The sequence below is a fragment of the Rhinatrema bivittatum genome, chromosome 4, assembly GCF_901001135.1.
Source record: "Rhinatrema bivittatum chromosome 4, aRhiBiv1.1, whole genome shotgun sequence".
NCBI classification, from domain to species: domain Eukaryota; kingdom Metazoa; phylum Chordata; class Amphibia; order Gymnophiona; family Rhinatrematidae; genus Rhinatrema; species Rhinatrema bivittatum.
The window spans coordinates 318,073,008-318,091,085 of record NC_042618.1 but is presented as its reverse complement, the minus strand read 5'-3'; the positions used below and the strand labels follow the sequence as shown (position 1 = coordinate 318,091,085).

The window sequence follows — 18,078 nt, the reverse complement described above, 5'->3', positions numbered from 1 at the left end:
CCATTGCTTTAAGTTCATGCATTCATAGCATGGCTACTGGCCCATAGGGCCTCTTGGAGACAGAAAAAAAAAATAGAAAGGTCATCTGATGCTTTGTTAGGGCAAATTTGTCCTTGGAAACCATAATTTCACTGGTTAGTTGAAAAGAAACCAACCAACCAGAAACCCAATGAATATTATAAATACAAAACAACATTGCAGGGTGCCAGACTTCCACTGTCAGGCTGCAAACAAATTTACATAAGAGGGCCTCCCCATTTAATCATAATATCCATAACTACACAAAATCAGCAGCTACAGGATACTGAAAAACCACAATTGATTTTACTCACTGCCTGATCTATCGAGAAGGGCACAATCACTTGCAAAAAACTTTTTTATTTTTCAGGACATCATCTAGGTATACTGAGTCTGACATGAACCCAGATTGTGATAGGTTTATTCATACGAGGCTAATTTTAAAAGCATTTCCATGGGTAAAACTGTATTTTACCCACGGAAATGGACTTTGAAAATTGCCAGCCCGATATGCAGGTAAACATACGAGCATATGTCCTGTTTGCACAGGTGGCTAGGTGGAGGCATTACTAAGAGTGGGAAGCGGTTTGACTTTATACATAGGTGCACTAAATAGCAGGTGTAAGTGTGTTCAGTTTTAGTGGGATAATTTTCAAGCCAGTCTTATGACGGTAATTTTTAAACAGCTTCATACGCATGGCATGCACGCGCACGTGCCGGCTCACGCGAATGGATGCTGCCATTTTATACCATAGGCGCGGATATGCTTGCATGTTACAAAATCGACGGTACGTGCGTATATGTGTGCTCAAATACCGCTTATATCGCGTACGTCAGGGGATTTTGCTAGGCACACACACACACACACACACAGACGCAAATACCCATTTCCCCAGTTTAATCCTAGTTAACCCTGGTAAAGAATAGGACTTCCTAACTCCCCTAGCTAGAGAGCCTCTCTTTCATCCTATTAGCCCCAACCCTTCAAATCCTGCTGACTAGCCCTGATTTTTTTTTATTTTAAAACTTACACTCCATCCATAGTAGAAGTAACGTTATGAGGTAGCGAACCCTGGTGTGCTCCTGTGCGCATAAATACCTGCGGGCACATTTCAAGTGACCTCCCCAGAATACCCATGTCCAACCCCTTGCTCCGCCCAGACCATTCACATGCCCTGCAGTTATTTTAACTTTTTGGTTTGTGTGTGTACCAGGAGATATGTGCTTACTCGGGTGCTTCTTAAAATCCGTGCAGTGTGCGCCGGCCCAACACACGCATGTATCTCCCGGCTTTGGTGCTCATAGGGCTTTTAAAATTCACCTGTTATTGCGTAAGTCTGCTTTGAAAATGGGTGTAATTTATGCATGCATTTGCCAACTAACATATGCTTTGTCACAAAATTATCTCCTTAAATCACTGGACCTGCAACCAAACTATCCTTATACTTTTTGGGGCGGATTTTAAAAGGCGCGCAAATAGCCTACTTTTGTTTGCGCTCCAGGCGCAAACAAAAGTACGCTGGATTTTAGAAGATACGTGCGGAGCCGCGCGTATCTGCTAAAAACCTGGATCGGCGCGCGCGAGGCTATCGATTTTGTATAGCCGGCGCGCGCCGAGCCGCGCAGCCTACCCTCGTTCGCTCCAAGGCCGCTCCGAAATCGGAGCGGCCTTGGAGGGAATCCTCTAACGCCCTCCCCTCACCTTCCCCTCCCTTCCTCTACCTAACCCACCCCCCCGGCCCTGTCTACACCCCCCCTTACCTTTCTCCGGGGATTTACACCTCCCGGAGGGAGAAGTAAATCCCCGCGCGCGAGCGGGCCTCCTGCGCGCCGGGCCGCGACCTGGGGGCGGGTACGGAGGGCGTGGCCACGCCCCCAGATCGCCCCGGGCCGTAGCCACACCCCGTACCCGCCCCCAAAACGCTGCCGACACGCCCCCGAAACGCCGCGACGACCGGGCCCGCCCCCGACACGCCCCCGACACGCCCCCGACACGCCCCCCTCGGAGAACCCCGGGACTTACGCGAGTCCTGGGGCTCTGCGCGCGCCGGGAGGCCTATGTAAAATAGGCTTCCCGGCGCGCAGGGCCCTGCTCGCGTAAATCCACCCGGTTTTGGGTGGATTTACGCGAGCAGGGCTCTGAAAATCCGCCCCTTTGTGCTGTAGGGAGGGGGTGTGCTTACTTAGGGACCTTCATTTTCAGTTTTTAGTTTATTTTCCTGGGAATTTATTTGTGTGTGGCCCCTGCTTGGAGGGGAGAATCTTCTCAGTGCTGGTGCAAGGGTGTTCAGCCGCCTTAGAAGGTAATGATGTCACGTCATCATGTAATGTTCTCTCTCTCTCTCTCTTTTTCTCTCTCTCCACAATGCAAATCGCACACCACAAATGGCCCCAGCTCCTCAAGTAAATTTATACCCAAAACAAAAGAAAAATGCACCCTGTACCATCCCTCACCTGCATCTCATTCCTCCTTCATGCCTTTCAAAATTGCTGCCCTTGCCGTCTACTCTGTTTTTCTGCCCACTTCCTGCGGCCTAGGCCACCGCCTACTCCACCTAATGCTTCCACCGGCCCTGAATCTTCTAGCTAAGAAGGCTCAAATGAATTTCAGTGGGTGTATATGAAAGCTATTTGAGTGACAGTGGTTCTTCACCTAAAGGAGATGGGATCATTTGGGAGTATAAAACATGCCTCCCATGAGGCACAAGGGGGAGTTGAGATAGATTGGAACGGTTGGAGCGAATAAGGAATGTGAAGAGATTGGGAGTTTTGTTTTGTTGTCCTTTGGAACTAGCGTTCTCACAGAGGAGTCTGGAAGAAGTTTTGGGAACTGAAGCCAGTGAGCAGGAGCTGAGGCTGTGCTCCTGTCTTCAACCACCTGTAGGAAGCGGGGAGAAGTTGACTTGGGCCATTTCTGCAACACGTGAGTGTTTTGGGAAATTTCAAGAGGGAGACTGCAAGTGGGTTACTGGGGCCACAGAAGGCCTGGGACAAAGAAACAGAAAGTCAAATCTGGGAGTATTCAAGATCTGAATTTTAAAGACTGAAGGAGTTTTAGACTTTGACATTTTTGAATCTGAATTGCTTTTCCTGCTGTTTCTGCTGTGGACTATGAATTTTGTGTTGAGCTAAATGGGTTATTTTTCCAAGTAAACTTTTGTTTGGAGGTCCAACCTCTGTGTAGACTGTGTGTTTTTGGTACAAGGTAACCTCTACCCAGTTGGCCTTGTAAGAGAGCCTGTGCCCCCCAGTCCATAGGACACAAAGACAGTACTTTCCCACCCTGTTTGAGTGAATCCAGTGCTGGCAAGGTGTCCTCTTGGTCGAGGGGGGAGTTACATGTGTTTATTATCATGAACGAAAATGGGAGAAAATCAATGGAAAACAATGAATCATTTTCTTTCACTGATTTTTCTCACAGTTTTGTTGGCTATAATAAGCATTAATACATTCCCCAGAAAAATAAATTTAAAAACTAAAAAGGAAGGCTCCTAGAGATACTGAATTAACATTCTTAATGTAATACAAACTGACAAAAAGGTTTAATTGAAAAAATCTTACACAAAGTAAGTGATTTCACAGATTTTATTGTCTCAAACACCACTGCAGCACAAAGCATGCAAATATATTTGTTTAGTTAGTTTAGTTTATCTTTCTCATTCACTTTTCTAATATTAATAACATGCAGAGTAACAATATATCAGCTTACAACACAGAGTAAAACACATTGTATAAAATACTTAAATGGCTAATAAAAAGCAGTTGATAAAATGAATACAAATAAGATAAAATATAATAAAATGAAATATGGTTATAAAACAATGAATTAAAATGAGATTAGAAACAAAATGGAACTAAAAACAATGAAGACTAACAAAAGAAGATGTTAGACATTAGCAGACAATTTAATTGCATACAATTTAACCATAGCTATGATGTACAGTAGAATTTGAGCAATATCCACATCTTAACAGCCTTCCTGTATGTAATGTGGTCTTTTTCAAGGCGAATCTCTAATGGTGGGGAGTTCCAAAGATTGGGCACCAAAAATGAAAAGCTGGTCTCTTGAGTTCACTCTAATTTTATTTCTCTATGTGCGGGTATCTTAAGTAGTTCATGCTGAAATGAACATAACTGATGCCCAGACTGATAAGGAGAAAGTAGAATTGGCAGATATGAAGGTGGAGAGCTTTAAAGGTGAGGCATTAAAACATATGGCCTCCCGATGCTTATTTATGTTTAACCATGGTCACTCTGTGCAGGTTACCTCAATCTTCCTGGAAGCCCTATGCATCCATTCTGCTAATGTTTAGGGTTGTATCCACTGCTCTATGCAGATTATACTAGTGTTTCTCTACCATCCTGATTAGGGGAGCGTACAAGATCCAGTACTTAAGTCTACACCAGCTCCCGCCATGTCATACCACTAAATTTTGTAGTCTAAACAGCTATCAAAACTAACAAGGCTTTTACTTCTAGGTCCTCCTGGACTTACTGAACAGAGCAAGCCTACCATCTGGCCACCATTAACCTGACGGTAGTGATCCAATTGGTTTCCGTGGAATTATATCTACTGGCACCAACCCAGTTACCCCATGGCCATGTGGTATTACTGGATTATGCTTCCATTCTCTTCCCTATTCTATTGTCCTTATCATCTCTCCTCTTGCTTTATGCTTGAAGGAGTGAAGTATGCATTGTTTGAATACTGAAATCTCTAAACCAAATTCCTACCACTGCCATAGAATATAGTATCAGATAAGAACCGTTTGGCCCTTTTAGGGCCTCATTTTCTAAAGTATCACAGGCCTGCGATACTTTAGAAGATGAGGGGCTGGGGGCTGAAATGGGGGGGCGGACCTGTGTTAGCCGGCAGCAATCGCACAGTCGTGGTGCGATCACTGCTGGTTTCGCACCCAATAGCGCCTCCATAGGAGGTGTAGCTATTGGGAGTGAAATAGGCAGCGAAAAGGCACTTACCTTTTCGCTGTCCGCGGCGTTGGCGCAGAGACGGCCCCGGTGACGCCCCGACTCCTCCTCTTCCGGGGCCGACTCCGCCCCCATCCTGGTATCGCACGCGATTAGGGACTTTTCGCGTGTGAAAGGTCCCTTATCGCATGCGGGCGGCTTGGAAAATGAGGCCTTAGTCTGCCTAATTTTACTCCTGCCTCAATGCCATGGATTCCAGCTCATCTCAGGCTCTCCCTTCACCTCATTGCCACTAGAGATCCTCTGTGCTATACCCATGCTTTTTAAAATTCTTTTACTACTTTTGTCTGCACCTCTTCCACTGGGAATCCATTCCATGAATCCACCACCCTTTCCTTGAAGAAGTATTTTCTGATGTTGATCCTGAGTCTAACCTCCTGGAGCCTCATACAATTTTTTCCCCCTCTTGTTTCTTATATGCACATACATTCCCCTTTGAAAATTTGAAACAAGGTCTGACTTTGAACCTTTGTGGGGCACTTGAAAATTGACCCCTTAAAGTCCGTCAGCAAGTGCTCACTTTGCTTTCCCTTTATCCCAGACCTGCTGTGGACAGTCTGTGAGTTATGTGAAAGATCTATCCCTAAAGCCACTGACATCTGCTGCAGAAAGAAAGCATTTCTCAAAAAAAAAAAAGAAAAGAAAATATGTCAGATGTATCGAGTTTGTAATATAGCATATCATTCAGGTTTTGATGAATGGCTTTAATTTTGCAGGCTGTTTTAACAGGTTGGCAATCCAGATGTTATTGGCTGCTGAAGAGCCATATAATTACGGAGAAGAAATGTGCGACCTCCTTATTTTATTGAACTTTCTCTCTGTAATGGAGTAACATTACAATAACCACACAGTTTCTGTTGGAGATTAATGCCATTTAACGGATCGTAGTCTAGATTGCAAGGGGCCCCTTAGGGGGGTTGAGAATATGCGCAAGAAGATATTTCTTCCCAAGTAGGCTTTCAACCGCACATGATCTGAGAATGAGCAGTCATGTATAGAAAAATCTGTTGAAATTCTATCCTAAATGCTTTTAACAAACAAATAAGCTTGTGTGTAAGGGAGCAGACTACTTTGTAAGTGCAGGTAGACACAGGGGTAGCAGGACACCTTTTATAGTTGGGGGGGGGGAACAACCAAGCTCCACCCCCTAACTCCACCCACATTCCCTCTGCCAAGTTTTGACCTAACTTTTACTGATAGTTATTCTATTTTACATATATCCTTTGCATTAATCAGAGTATAATTATTCATTCCCAGTCCAAAACATACATAATACAGGGTTATATTGGGGCCGCTTACCCTTAGTCAATTCTCTTGGAAAGAGAGCAACAGGAGACGGGTGAAAGCAGGGAGTCCGAAGGGAGTCCGAAGGGAGACAAGGGGGATAGGACAAGGGGTTGAGAGCGAGAGGGAGAGGGAGTGGAGATGGGGGAGTGATGTGGGTTTCTGAAGGGGGCAGGGGGCCAGTGACATACCTAAAGTATTTGGCAACAAGGGTGGATACTTCTTTTGGCACCCCCATATATAATTTTACAATTTAAACACACAGACTGTTATGTCTGCAAGTGGATTTTTAAATAGTACACTAAGTACAGTACTGTCATAAACAAATTGGAAATGAATGAACAGGTATTACTGCACACGTACCTAAAAATATTGTACAAAAGCTTTTAAAACTACAGAGACCACTTCTACAGATGTCAGATCAGAGACATTCACATCTAAAAATGGGTCCAACATGGTCTCAATAGCCAGGGCTGGTGCTAGCTTTTTTCTGCCCTCTGTGAACAATTACTGTGCTGCCCCCCCCCTCACCAATTCATTTAGTCTGTATTCTGGTCCTGTCAAATAAAGCCCAGCTCCCTCCTGCAATCTATGGGGCCGATGCAATAAATTAGTGTAGAAAGTGGGTGCTGAACAGTCAGTGCTCACTTTCTTAATGCGCCCCAGGCATCCCCAAGGCGGGGTGCCATGCAATATTTTAATTAGGGGGTCACGTTACAAGGAGGCGCTAGGGTCGCTTGCGCGACCCTAGCACCTCCTTGCTAACGAGAACCAGATTGGTTTTTGTGACTCGGCCGTCTGCTGGCAAGGAAAACCGACGCAGGGTTTTTGTTTTTTGAATTTTTCATCCTACTTAATATCACAACGATATTAAGTAGGAGGCAGTACAGAAAAGCAGTTTTTTTTCTGCTTTTTTTGTACTTATTTTAGATGCGCTCAGATATTAACACCTGCTCCAGGCAGGTGTTAATAGATGACAGTTAAATGTGCGTCCGAGATGCACATTTTTTTTCGCATCAGGAGTGAATGCCTAATAGCCTCATTCACATGCATTTGCATATGATGAGCGCAATTAGATTTACTCAACGTTGGATGCACGTTGAATAGGCGCAAATCCCCTTATTGCATTAAGGGGTGGATTAGCGCCTATTGAACCCACGTCCGACTGCGGGTTAACAGTGCGCTTGGCTGAGCGCACTGTATTGCATCGTCCCCTATATTTCTAAAAACTGAAATGCCCCCCTCCCCCTGGAACCCATGGATAGGGAAGGGTATTAGGTACCTTAGACAAACCTTACAGCCTTGCACACATGCCGCCACCCCCCACTGACACACACTCCCACATCCTTTACAGACATACACAATTAAAGTATGCATTTTTAACAAATTTTACTTGACAAAGAATATTCAAAAGTACAGTCTTCTGAGACAAAATTATTATTTACAACATGCATATTATATTTACATGCATTGCTATGGAGCCAACCAGAAAACTGTGCAGAAAAGGCACTTGGAATTCCTATGGAATTAGACATTTTATAATGTATGTTGGGTGTGAGTTTGGGGTAAGATCGCACACATTTTATCTTCTCTCTCATAGACAAACACAATAACACATTCATTCTCTCACATACTCCCTCTCTCTCACATACACAGGCTCCCACTCCCTCACAGATACATTATGTGAGTGTTTGTGCATGCCTATGAGAGCCTATATGTGACACATCGGTACACAAACACGCACACAGGCTCTCACACAAACACATTCATAGGCATATAGACTCACATAAAGGCTCTTACGCCCCCCCCCCAACCGAGTGTACCGCCCCATCGAAATGCACATGGGCTCTCACACCAACACAGAGACACATGCACACATACCCACACAGAATTTCACAGGCACACACAAACTCTCACTAGCACAGGCATACAGGCTCACACAACCGGACTTCTGTTGTCATTGGACCTTGGTGGGATGAGCTCCACCATGGCCCCGCAGGCCTTCTGGGGTTGTTGGGGATGTGATTCTTTTGGAGTAATCAATAAAAAGGGGTATTTACATTTATGTTATTGGCAGCTGGATTGCCAGTTGCTGTGAGGTGGACAAATTTAACAAAATGGCAAATATAGAATTGGAATGCTAAATTATGGAATATGCTCTCAATGAAGAAATTAACATGCGACATAAGTAAGATGAGTCATAAATAGTGGAGACCTAGAAACCTATTGTGGTCTATATAGAAAGTTCAGATGATAAAATGGGGAAGTCTAAAAAGGTTAATATCTTTTAATATCCTAAAAATAAAGTCTAGATAAGAAAAGGTGATTCTGTGTTACTTGAAATTGTGCTTGATAAGAAAGTGTTGTGCCAGTATCTCTAAATTTGTTGACTAAGTGGATGTGAGTATAAATTTGAGAGAAGACCTTCACATTTCATTATATGATTTAGTGTGACACTAGAACTATGTCAGCCTATTATTGTGACTTAACATTGCAATAAAGAGACAATTATATTATTCAGTGTTGAATGAACCCTATATTATCTCTAATAATCCCAAGAGATGTTTTCTATTTTAAAATGCAGTCTAATTGCAGGTATTCTTTCTTTTTACTCAGGGATCTGATGCCGAGAACCCTGGATGGACAGATCACCATGGAGAAAACACCCAGCTACTTTGTCACCAAGGAGGCGCCAGCTCGGATCAGTGCCATGTCCAAAGATGCAAAGCTCATTGTGGTGGTCCGGGACCCTGTGACAAGAGCAATATCTGATTACACACAGACTTTATCCAAAAGGCCGGACATTCCCACTTTTGAAAGTTTGACATTCAAAAATAGGACTACAGGTCTTATTGACACATCATGGAGTGCTATCCAGATTGGCATCTATGCCAAACACCTAGAAAACTGGCTATTATATTTTCCAATAGGTCAGATCCTCTTTGTGAGTGGGGAAAGGATGATCACAGATCCCGCTGGAGAACTGGGGAGAGTTCAGGACTTTTTGGGCCTCAAGAGAATTATCACAGATAAACATTTCTATTTTAACCAAACTAAGGGCTTCCCTTGTTTGAAGAAGGCAGAAGGCAGTAGTAAGCCTCATTGTTTGGGCAAAACGAAAGGTAGAACCCATCCCAACATAGACCAAGAAGTAGTACAGAGACTTCGAGAATTCTACCGGCCTTTCAACATGAAATTCTACCAGATGACTGGACACAACTTTGGATGGGACAATTGAAACAGAAGAGAGAAAAAGAAAAATATAATATATATACACATATCTATTTTTTTTACATACAGGTAGAAAAAAAATGTTTAATAGCTAGAAGAGTTGTGCGAAAAATTATATTTGTTCCAATATTTCCCATTGAGGAGAATAGCACATGTTTCCAAATCAATGAGCTTCTGTTCTAAGTCGCCAGGGACACATTGAGCCTGTTCTTCTTCTTAAATGCCCAGCTCTAACCTTGCTGAGGTTTGAATTCCTACTTTTGTCAATATAAAATGCAGAACTACAAACCCCAGAATGCTTAAGAACAGAAATTTATGAGCAGGATTAGGTGAGATTATTCCTGATGTTGTAGGCTTAATAGTCGATGGCAGGTCTGCACTTTTATTTGCTTTATTTCCATATCAGTGTGGTTTCCAGAGGGCATGGTTTTGTTTACTCTTCTCATTATTTGTATTGTAATTTCTATGTCATTGCCAATCATTCCAAGTCATAAAGGTTCATCCAGTCCTGGTTTTACCAAATAATCTCTGTGTTTCCTTAACAAAAAGCAGCATTTCATCTCCAATAGGGTAAAACCAAGAGGGACCCAACTTGTTGCTTATGACAAGGACTTGTTGGCAATGCTAATAATCCTGTCTGGAAGAGAGAATTCAGGATTACAATAGATCTGGCTCGTCAGTGCTGGATGGGCTAAAACTGTCGGGTAAAATCTAATGTAAGACATATAGGCCTGGATTTTCTAAGGTCGCGGGGGGTGGGGTGGCGAAGCGGGGGGCGATCGCTGCTGGCTTTCGCACCCAATAGCGCCATTGTAAAAGGTGGTGCTATTGGGCGCGAAACTTATGGTGAAAAGGGTCCTTACCTTTTCACCGTCAGTGGTGTCTTTGTGGCGTCTGCCCTGGTGCCGCCCCGACTCCTCCCCTTCCGGGGCGGACACCACCCAGAACCCGCCCCGATTTAGCTATCGCACGCGAAAAGAGATTTTTCGCGTGCAATCCACATAGAAAATGACCCCCAAAGGGAGGCCAGATGACTTCATTAACACCAGACAACAAAATCAAGATTGCTCTTTATGAGGGATAAAAAAAAAATCTTTACTTCAGTACTATGTGTTATGGATCAGCATGAATGCTTTTACCCCCAGGGATGGTGTTGGTGGGCATCTGTCAGACCACCAATTTATGCGGGTACTAGAAAGATGTCTGGACTTTGTATTCTGACAGTGAACTTCCAAAGCTGGTGTGCAGAAAGCTTTGAACTTGTGAGAGGGATGGTTTTAAATCTCCATTTAAATAAACTGATCTGAAAAAATGTTTTTGTTTTGCATGACAGAACAGATAAAAAGGCCATTTTTTTTAACCAAAAATATCCTGGAAATATGTTCTTTCTAATGCAGAACAACTGGACATATCTGGGGTGCTGCTCCTCTTTATGGAGAAAGCAGGACTAAAAATCTCAGAGTGATACAGGATTGGAGGTTTGTACAAACATTGTGAAGCTTTACCCAGGTAAATTGGCTGTCTGGAAATTGCCCTAACTCAATCCAGCTAAAATTATGCACAAAATTCCATAGCATGCACACTTTAGGCTGGATGGAGGGGAGACACTCCCAGAAAATAACATGTATGGATCTGCGCACCCACTGTAGGAATTTTATTTGCACATATAGCAGGTGAAGAATGTGTGGCACCTTGGTTCTCGTAGACAGTTTTCCAAGGAAACACATGAGTGTGCTTTCCTTTTGAACATTAGCTGCAAGGTCCAAGGATGCTTTTTGTCCCCTTGAATTTTGCATCAAAGTGGAGAGTTTGAAAATTGCCCATGTAATGAAGTCATCTGGCAACCCAAACAGAGAAATATAATTTAAAAAGTAGCACACATTCAACCCTTTCATTTCAACATGTATCTGTGAAAAGGTTCATCCTGAGTGAAGGCTAGGGGAGAAAAGACGAATACATGCTTTGCCTATGTAAGGCATTGTTATAGCTGTCAGGTGACTTTTAGTCAGCTGTGTGATTTTAGGCCAGTTGTGTGTTTTTTTCAAGTTTCGCAGCAGAGTATTCCGAACATGGTACTATAGCACAGCTGGGCAAGCAGGGCATGTTCCAGTGTATCTTGAAGTGAATGTTTTAAAGGAAATTCTCATTTTATTTCTCAAAATATCTCATCTTTGTTTGTTTCGAGTTAATGAAAACGATAGAGAAAAATCAAATTATGGAATTATCAGCCATGCAACTATTTGCTCCTTTACAATAGTCTGAGAGTAAAACTTTTATTGAAACTACTTTGACTTATAAACTGAGGTCAGCATGAATGCAAAAAACAAACAAAAACAATTCAGAATCTAGTAGGAATATGCCACACAAAATGTGTTGAAGACTTCTCTTTGCATTTTCCTCGTTTATGAACAGGAATTTTCTGTAAATGTGTGGAGTTTGTTTTTTTTGATGGGGGAGGGTTCACTTTTTATTTTTCAATAAAAAAAAAGAGCTTCCACATTAAACAAAGCAGGTGATTTTGAATTATGGTCTTTTTCATCCTCACCTACTCACTCTGGGTTTACTAATTGCCTATAGATCAATCTAACTTTATTTGAAGATTGCAGCAGGACACAAAGTTTGCATCAAAGAGAAGACAGGCCAGATATCTGAGTTGTACCTGCTAGGATCCAAGATACTTTTCCAGTTTGGTATTTTAATGTTTTGCAAAAAAGAATTAAAAAACAGAGAAAGTGCAGTAACTAAGGAATTGAGGGGAGAACGATCTAGTACATGCATTAAACAAAGACACTGGCCAGCCCTGTGGATCAGCAGAGAGGCTGTGGTACAGGAGATTTTGATTTGCATTTCTTTTCCAAATAACTTCTCTGACAGATGCATTTATTCCCAGCTTCAGATCAGTTTTAAATATCTTCTAGAACAATTGAGGACAGCTCCTGCTGCAGTTTATATTGGATTTAAATTAATTTAGTTACTGGTGATGAGAACTGACCTGGATATTCAGGTTCCAGAAAGGAGAAGCAGAGAGCTAGCAATCATGATTATCTTGAGCATCAGCTACTAGTGTAGAGGAGATAAAAAACATTAATTGTAAAGAGGTGCCACATGCAGTCCTGTGAAAGACAGGGATCTGTTCATCTGCATGTAAGCCCCTTTTATAGGGGCCACCTCTGGGCACTGCAGAGTCCTGATAAAATCTTGCTGCAGCCCCAGAAATAGGTTCTTCCAAATTGGGGGAACACTTGCTCCTGAGTCCAAGGGGATCGGTTCTCAGTCATTCAAATAATGTTCTCACACACTTGTATTGTTATTGCCTAACAAGGAAAAATTTATTGACAAAAAGGTAGGTGAAAACAAGGTAAAGACACAAACAATTGCTCCAGAAGATCCAGTAGACAAAAACAGCTACAAAATATGTGAGCATGTTGAAAGGGATTAGGACTCTCATAGCTTCCTGGAAGTGACCTGATCAAGTGACCTGATCAAGAACCTGATCAAGAACCCATAGCTCCTTTGTTCCCACTCAGACATTTCCACAAAATACCTTATTGGTTAAGGAGCTCCCTAGAGGGGTCTTCTAAGCCTTTGAACTGAGATGATTTTCTGGACATCTACTGTAGGTTCTCTCCATATAACCCCCACACCTTGCTCTTCTGTAGCACCAATCAGGAGAACTGGCTCACAGTTCAAATTTCTTTATTAATATATAGCAGAGAGTAACAAGTGGGAACAACAACAGAATCCAACAAATAAGTAATATTTAAAAAAGTAAAATGAAAAGTACAGTGGTAGTACAACAATGCACTATTAACAAATATATCACAACTACTTCAAAATGGAAGTAAGTAGTATAATATATTAATTCACATCTTAAAATAACGATCCACTGGTCCCCACATTTCAACCCAGCAGGCAATTCTATTGTACTTAATAGCCACAGGTTTTTTGTATTTATGGTATAAACATACAGTATTCTACCAAGAGTGTACATTAAGTATTATTTTTCCAGTTAGACAGCACTAACTTAAGGGCTCTGGCTAACAGGAAATCTGTAAGCTTCACCTGAGATGGGCGTATAGGAGGTCGCAGAGCTAAAGTACAGATAATAACAGTTGCATAAGAAAAAATATCCGGTATACCTAAAATTCCCACAATGTTTTGTCAAATCTCTTGCCAGAAAGCATACACTAATGAACAGTTATAAAGCATATGTGACAAAGTTGCATTCGGAGATCCGCATGACCAGCAATTAGGAGAAGAAAGCAGCCTGGCTTTATGGAGTTTCCGCAGAGGCCAGCATGATGGATGTGCTATAAACTAAAGAGATTGAGTAATATGGCATAAAAAAGATGTCCAAAATCGTTCCCAAGGAAATGGAGCTGTAATGGCTAGATCCTTTTCCCATATTTTTTTCACTCCCAAAATGCTAGCAAATTTTACCCCTTTGAGCAGGAAAACTGGCTCATACTGTTCCTCCCACTAGAGAGAAATTAAAACTCACCTTCTCTTTTCAGCTCAGAGAGCCTGCGGGCAATATTGCCTCTCCCCTAGTGACTGAGCATTTCTAAATTTAGTACCGTACTACCCTCCCTTTAGGGATGGACCATGTCAATCACTCCTGATATCACATCCCTTACCAGAAGCCTCCATTTTGGTAAGACCCTGATAGACAACTGTACTAAAAAAAATGTACTTTCATGTAATTCATAAACAATGATCATTATGAATAGAACTAAATATGAGAGACTATTTATTAACCGATGTATATGTTTACGCTGCTATTTGTATTTAGAGGGTAATTTTTAAATAGTCCACTTTGAAAATTTGCAGGTATTCCCACTATGCACACTGAAATATGCACATGAAACTAGTCCTGCTGCCAAACAAGTGTAACTTTCTGAGTTTAGATTTAAGGGCATACTTTTAAAAATCAAAAGTATCCATGTAAATCTTTTCCCTCACCCAACTCCCCTTCCCCTCCTTCCATGGAACATCTCTTGCCGGCACGCACAAAAGTTTCATGCATACTTTTGTGCCGATAGATCATCAGTTATTTATAAAAGACCATTTACATGACTGAAAGTGGATTTTATGCACATAAATCTTTTTTTCAAAAATCAACCCCTTAAAGACTTCAGCTCCCTCACCAAGTGTAAGCCTCTGCATAAAGGGGTAGATTTTCAAAGGGTTATGCGCGCAACCCCCGAAAACCTGCCCCAAACCCCCCCTGCGCGCGCCGAGCCTATCTTGCATAGGCTGCCGGCGCGCGCAAAGCCACGGGATACGCGTAAGTCCCGGGGCTTTCCTGGGGCGTTGTGTCGGGGGCGTGTCGCGGCCGGCGCGTCATTGGGGCGTTCCGGGGGCGTGGCCGCAGCCTCCGGACCAAACCCCGGACCGGACCATGACGCTCCAGCGGCCGGCCCAGCACGCGCAAGTTATGCCTGCCTCGGGCAGATGTAACTTGTGCAACAAAGGTAGGGAGGGGGTTTAGATAGGGCAGGGGGGGTGGGTTATGTAGGGGAAGGGAGGGGAAGGTGCGGGGGGGGTGGAAGGAAAGTTCCCTCTGAGGCCGCTCCGATTTCGGCGCGGCCTCGGAGGGAACGGAGGCAGGCTGCGCGGCTTGGCGCGTGCAGGCTGCTGATTTTGGGCAGCCTTGCGCGGCCATCCCCGGATTTTAACAGATACACACAGCTACGCACGTATCTATTGAAATCCAGCGTACTTTTGTTTGTGCCTGGTGCGCGAAAAAAAGTACGCACGCGCGTAGTTTTATAAAATCTGCCCCAATATGTTTGTGCATGTGTTCTTTTGTGAAATACCAATACTGTCATGTGCTGGACATCAACACAGGCAGGAAGAATTGCACTCATTGATGGAATTTCAAATTTTAAATGCACACATCAATGAAAACATGGAAGCCAACAGTCCTTATACAATAAAAACAATTTCAACTGGCACCGAACAGGAAAAATTCCTTTTCAAGCAAGGCACAATGAGGAGCCTATTGCACACCATTCTCATCACATTTGATTTTTATTAAAAATAATTTCTCAGTTTCTAACAAATAAATCTTTATTGTCTGTTTAATATTTGGGTGCATATTGTTAACCTCATTTTAATATTCCATGTCTACTTGCTTCTCCCCATCTGGGGAAAATGAGGGCTGTCTTATCTGAGCAGGGACAAAGGGTGGAAGCCCAAAGCACTAAATGAACCTTACTAAGCTACTGTTATTGCACTTGCTTGGATTTCAAAAAACTATATTGAAATTTATTCACAGTATTTTTGGCGTTTGGTGATAAATCTACAAATATCACCTATATTAGCTTTCAGTAGCTCATATCAATAACATAAAATTGATGAGTGGGCGTGCTGACTGCAGGACCTTCATCTGCAAATGGTAGATTGGACTTCCTGGGTAAGAGCGCTCAAGTCTTGAAACAAAATGTTCTTACAGGATCAGACTGTTACTGGCTGTGTATATTATGTGTTTGTTTTTAAGGCTAGCATTTGTTTGCAAATGTTAAGAATTGTGTCTGTTTAGAGAAAGTAGACTTTGAATTAATTTGGGAGCTAGTAAAGTTTAGTATTTTGCAGGTACAAATGATTTTGTGTGGTTAGGGAGAATAGACTTTGGATTAATTTGTGAGCTAGTAAAGGTTAATATTTGTTTGCAAGTAATAGAATTCAGAGTTTGCAAAGGTCACATACTTGATTTGAAAAGGTTGCAGTACTAGTTCCTGGGCAACTAGTCACTAGTTTGACTCTCACCCAACCACCCTTCCTATCTCCCACTCACCCCAGATACATATTTTATTATATAGATTAACCTCTTCCCCCCCCCCTTTTAAAGAGGAAAATCTTCAAAATAAGTAAATTAGTAATTTGGAATAACATACAATTAACCCTGATTTTGGTGACTTGTTGCTGGTCATTCATAAACTATCATAAGCCACCAAGTTATCAACTTAAAAACTGTTATGCTCTCCTCCTCCAGAGGGGAGGAGTTAGCAATCTGCTGTCGCTCACTCCGCCAGGAGGGCAGAGTTTAGCAAACTGTTCTGCTTTTCTCCTGAAGGGGGGAGGAGTAGCAATTTGTCATGATCTGCTCCTCCAGAAGGGAGGAGTTAGCTATCTGTAGTGCTGACCCTGCCAGGAGGGCAGAGTAGTAATCTGTAGCGAACTATAGATAGATGCTCCTGTAAGGAAAAGAGGTAGCAATGTTATGGATCAACTCCCCAGGGAAGAGGAGTTGGCAATCTATTCTATGACACTCTTCTGAGGAGAGGAGCTAACAATAAGTATAGTGTACTTCTCTAGTGAGATAGCAATCAATCATGCCTCCGCTACGGAGTAGCAATCTGTTATATATAAGCTGCTGGCAAATCCCATAGAAAGAGAAGGTAGCTATCTATAAAATACTTCCGTAGGCGGTGGTAGTGGTCTGTAGTGGTTGGCTCCCACAGAGTGATTGTAGTGTAAGGAATGACCACTTGGAGGAAATGGTGAATCCCTGGGCTGATGGCAGATGACAATGCCACCAGGAGGAAATCCTGAAAGGAACCACCAGCTAGGCTAGAATATGAAGTAAACACAATAGTTCTTTATTAAGCTGGAAGCTGGACCACCAGAGGTGGCAGTAGTGAGTCGAGGTGTCCGGAAGGGCCGAAGTCCTTCTGATACTGGTGTAATCTCTGGTCGCTGAGCTGTGGAGAGAGACTAGAAGGAGTGAGTAGACAGGGTATACTGGATACAAGATGGTATACTCACAAAAGTAGATGTCTGCAATGGTCTCTATGCCACAGAGAGTCTTCAGTATATTCAGGAACAGGAGCCGTAAATGAGCACTGGTTCCTCTAAACAGTCTGTAATAAGAACTCACAATAGCTGTATATGAAATGGCTTCTAAAGTAGAAGAGAGTCTGTAAAGGATTCTAGGAACATGGGCCCTCGTGGAGCAAGTATCGGTTCCTATCTACAATCTTGCCAATCTAACACTCGATCTCTGTACCTGCGATAATGTCTTGGATGGAAGGGAATCTTCAGAGCTGTAGGAATATAGGCCCTCGTGGAGCGAGTACTGATTCCTATGTACATTAGAACTCACTGTGTTCACGTCCGTGATCGCTTCCTGGCAATGAGGAGTCTTCAGAGTATTCTGGCAATCTGAAATCAAGAAGAGAGAGCGGAGCCCCCATGGAGCGGGTAATCCTGGTAAGTTTGAAAAGGCCTAGCAGTGGGGAAGGATTCCCCTGGGTGACTCGGATCGTTGTTGCAAGTATCATGGACTGCCGAAGCAAGTCCTGTTGGAGTTCCTTGCTAACTTTTTAGAGGTTAGCAAACAAAAGACCTTTTAAAGTGCAAATGGATGACGTCACTACGGGGGGACGCCCCCGAGGTTCGCACCCTTGCTGGTACAACGTCTGGAGCGCGTGCACGTGCCCTTATGTCATTGGGAACATGGCGGATCTGTAGCATCAAGCCAGCCCGGGGACACCGGGACCAAGAGGCAGAGAGAAGCCACAGCTGCATCTGTCCGTCAGAGATGAAGGGAGT

At 43.0% G+C, this 18,078-nt stretch overlaps 1 protein-coding gene across 1 annotated transcript in view; it reads left to right on the top strand.

The window, feature by feature from the left end:
• Nucleotides 1–10,293, top strand: part of LOC115090786 (heparan sulfate glucosamine 3-O-sulfotransferase 3A1-like) — a 328,522-nt gene extending 318,229 nt beyond the window's left edge. The window contains exon 2 of the mRNA XM_029600290.1: nucleotides 8,908–10,293. Coding sequence (XP_029456150.1) covers nucleotides 8,908–9,529 — 622 coding nt within the window. The 3' untranslated portion in view covers nucleotides 9,530–10,293. The remainder of the gene's footprint in view (nucleotides 1–8,907) is intronic.
• Nucleotides 10,294–18,078: the final 7,785 nt, after the last annotated feature.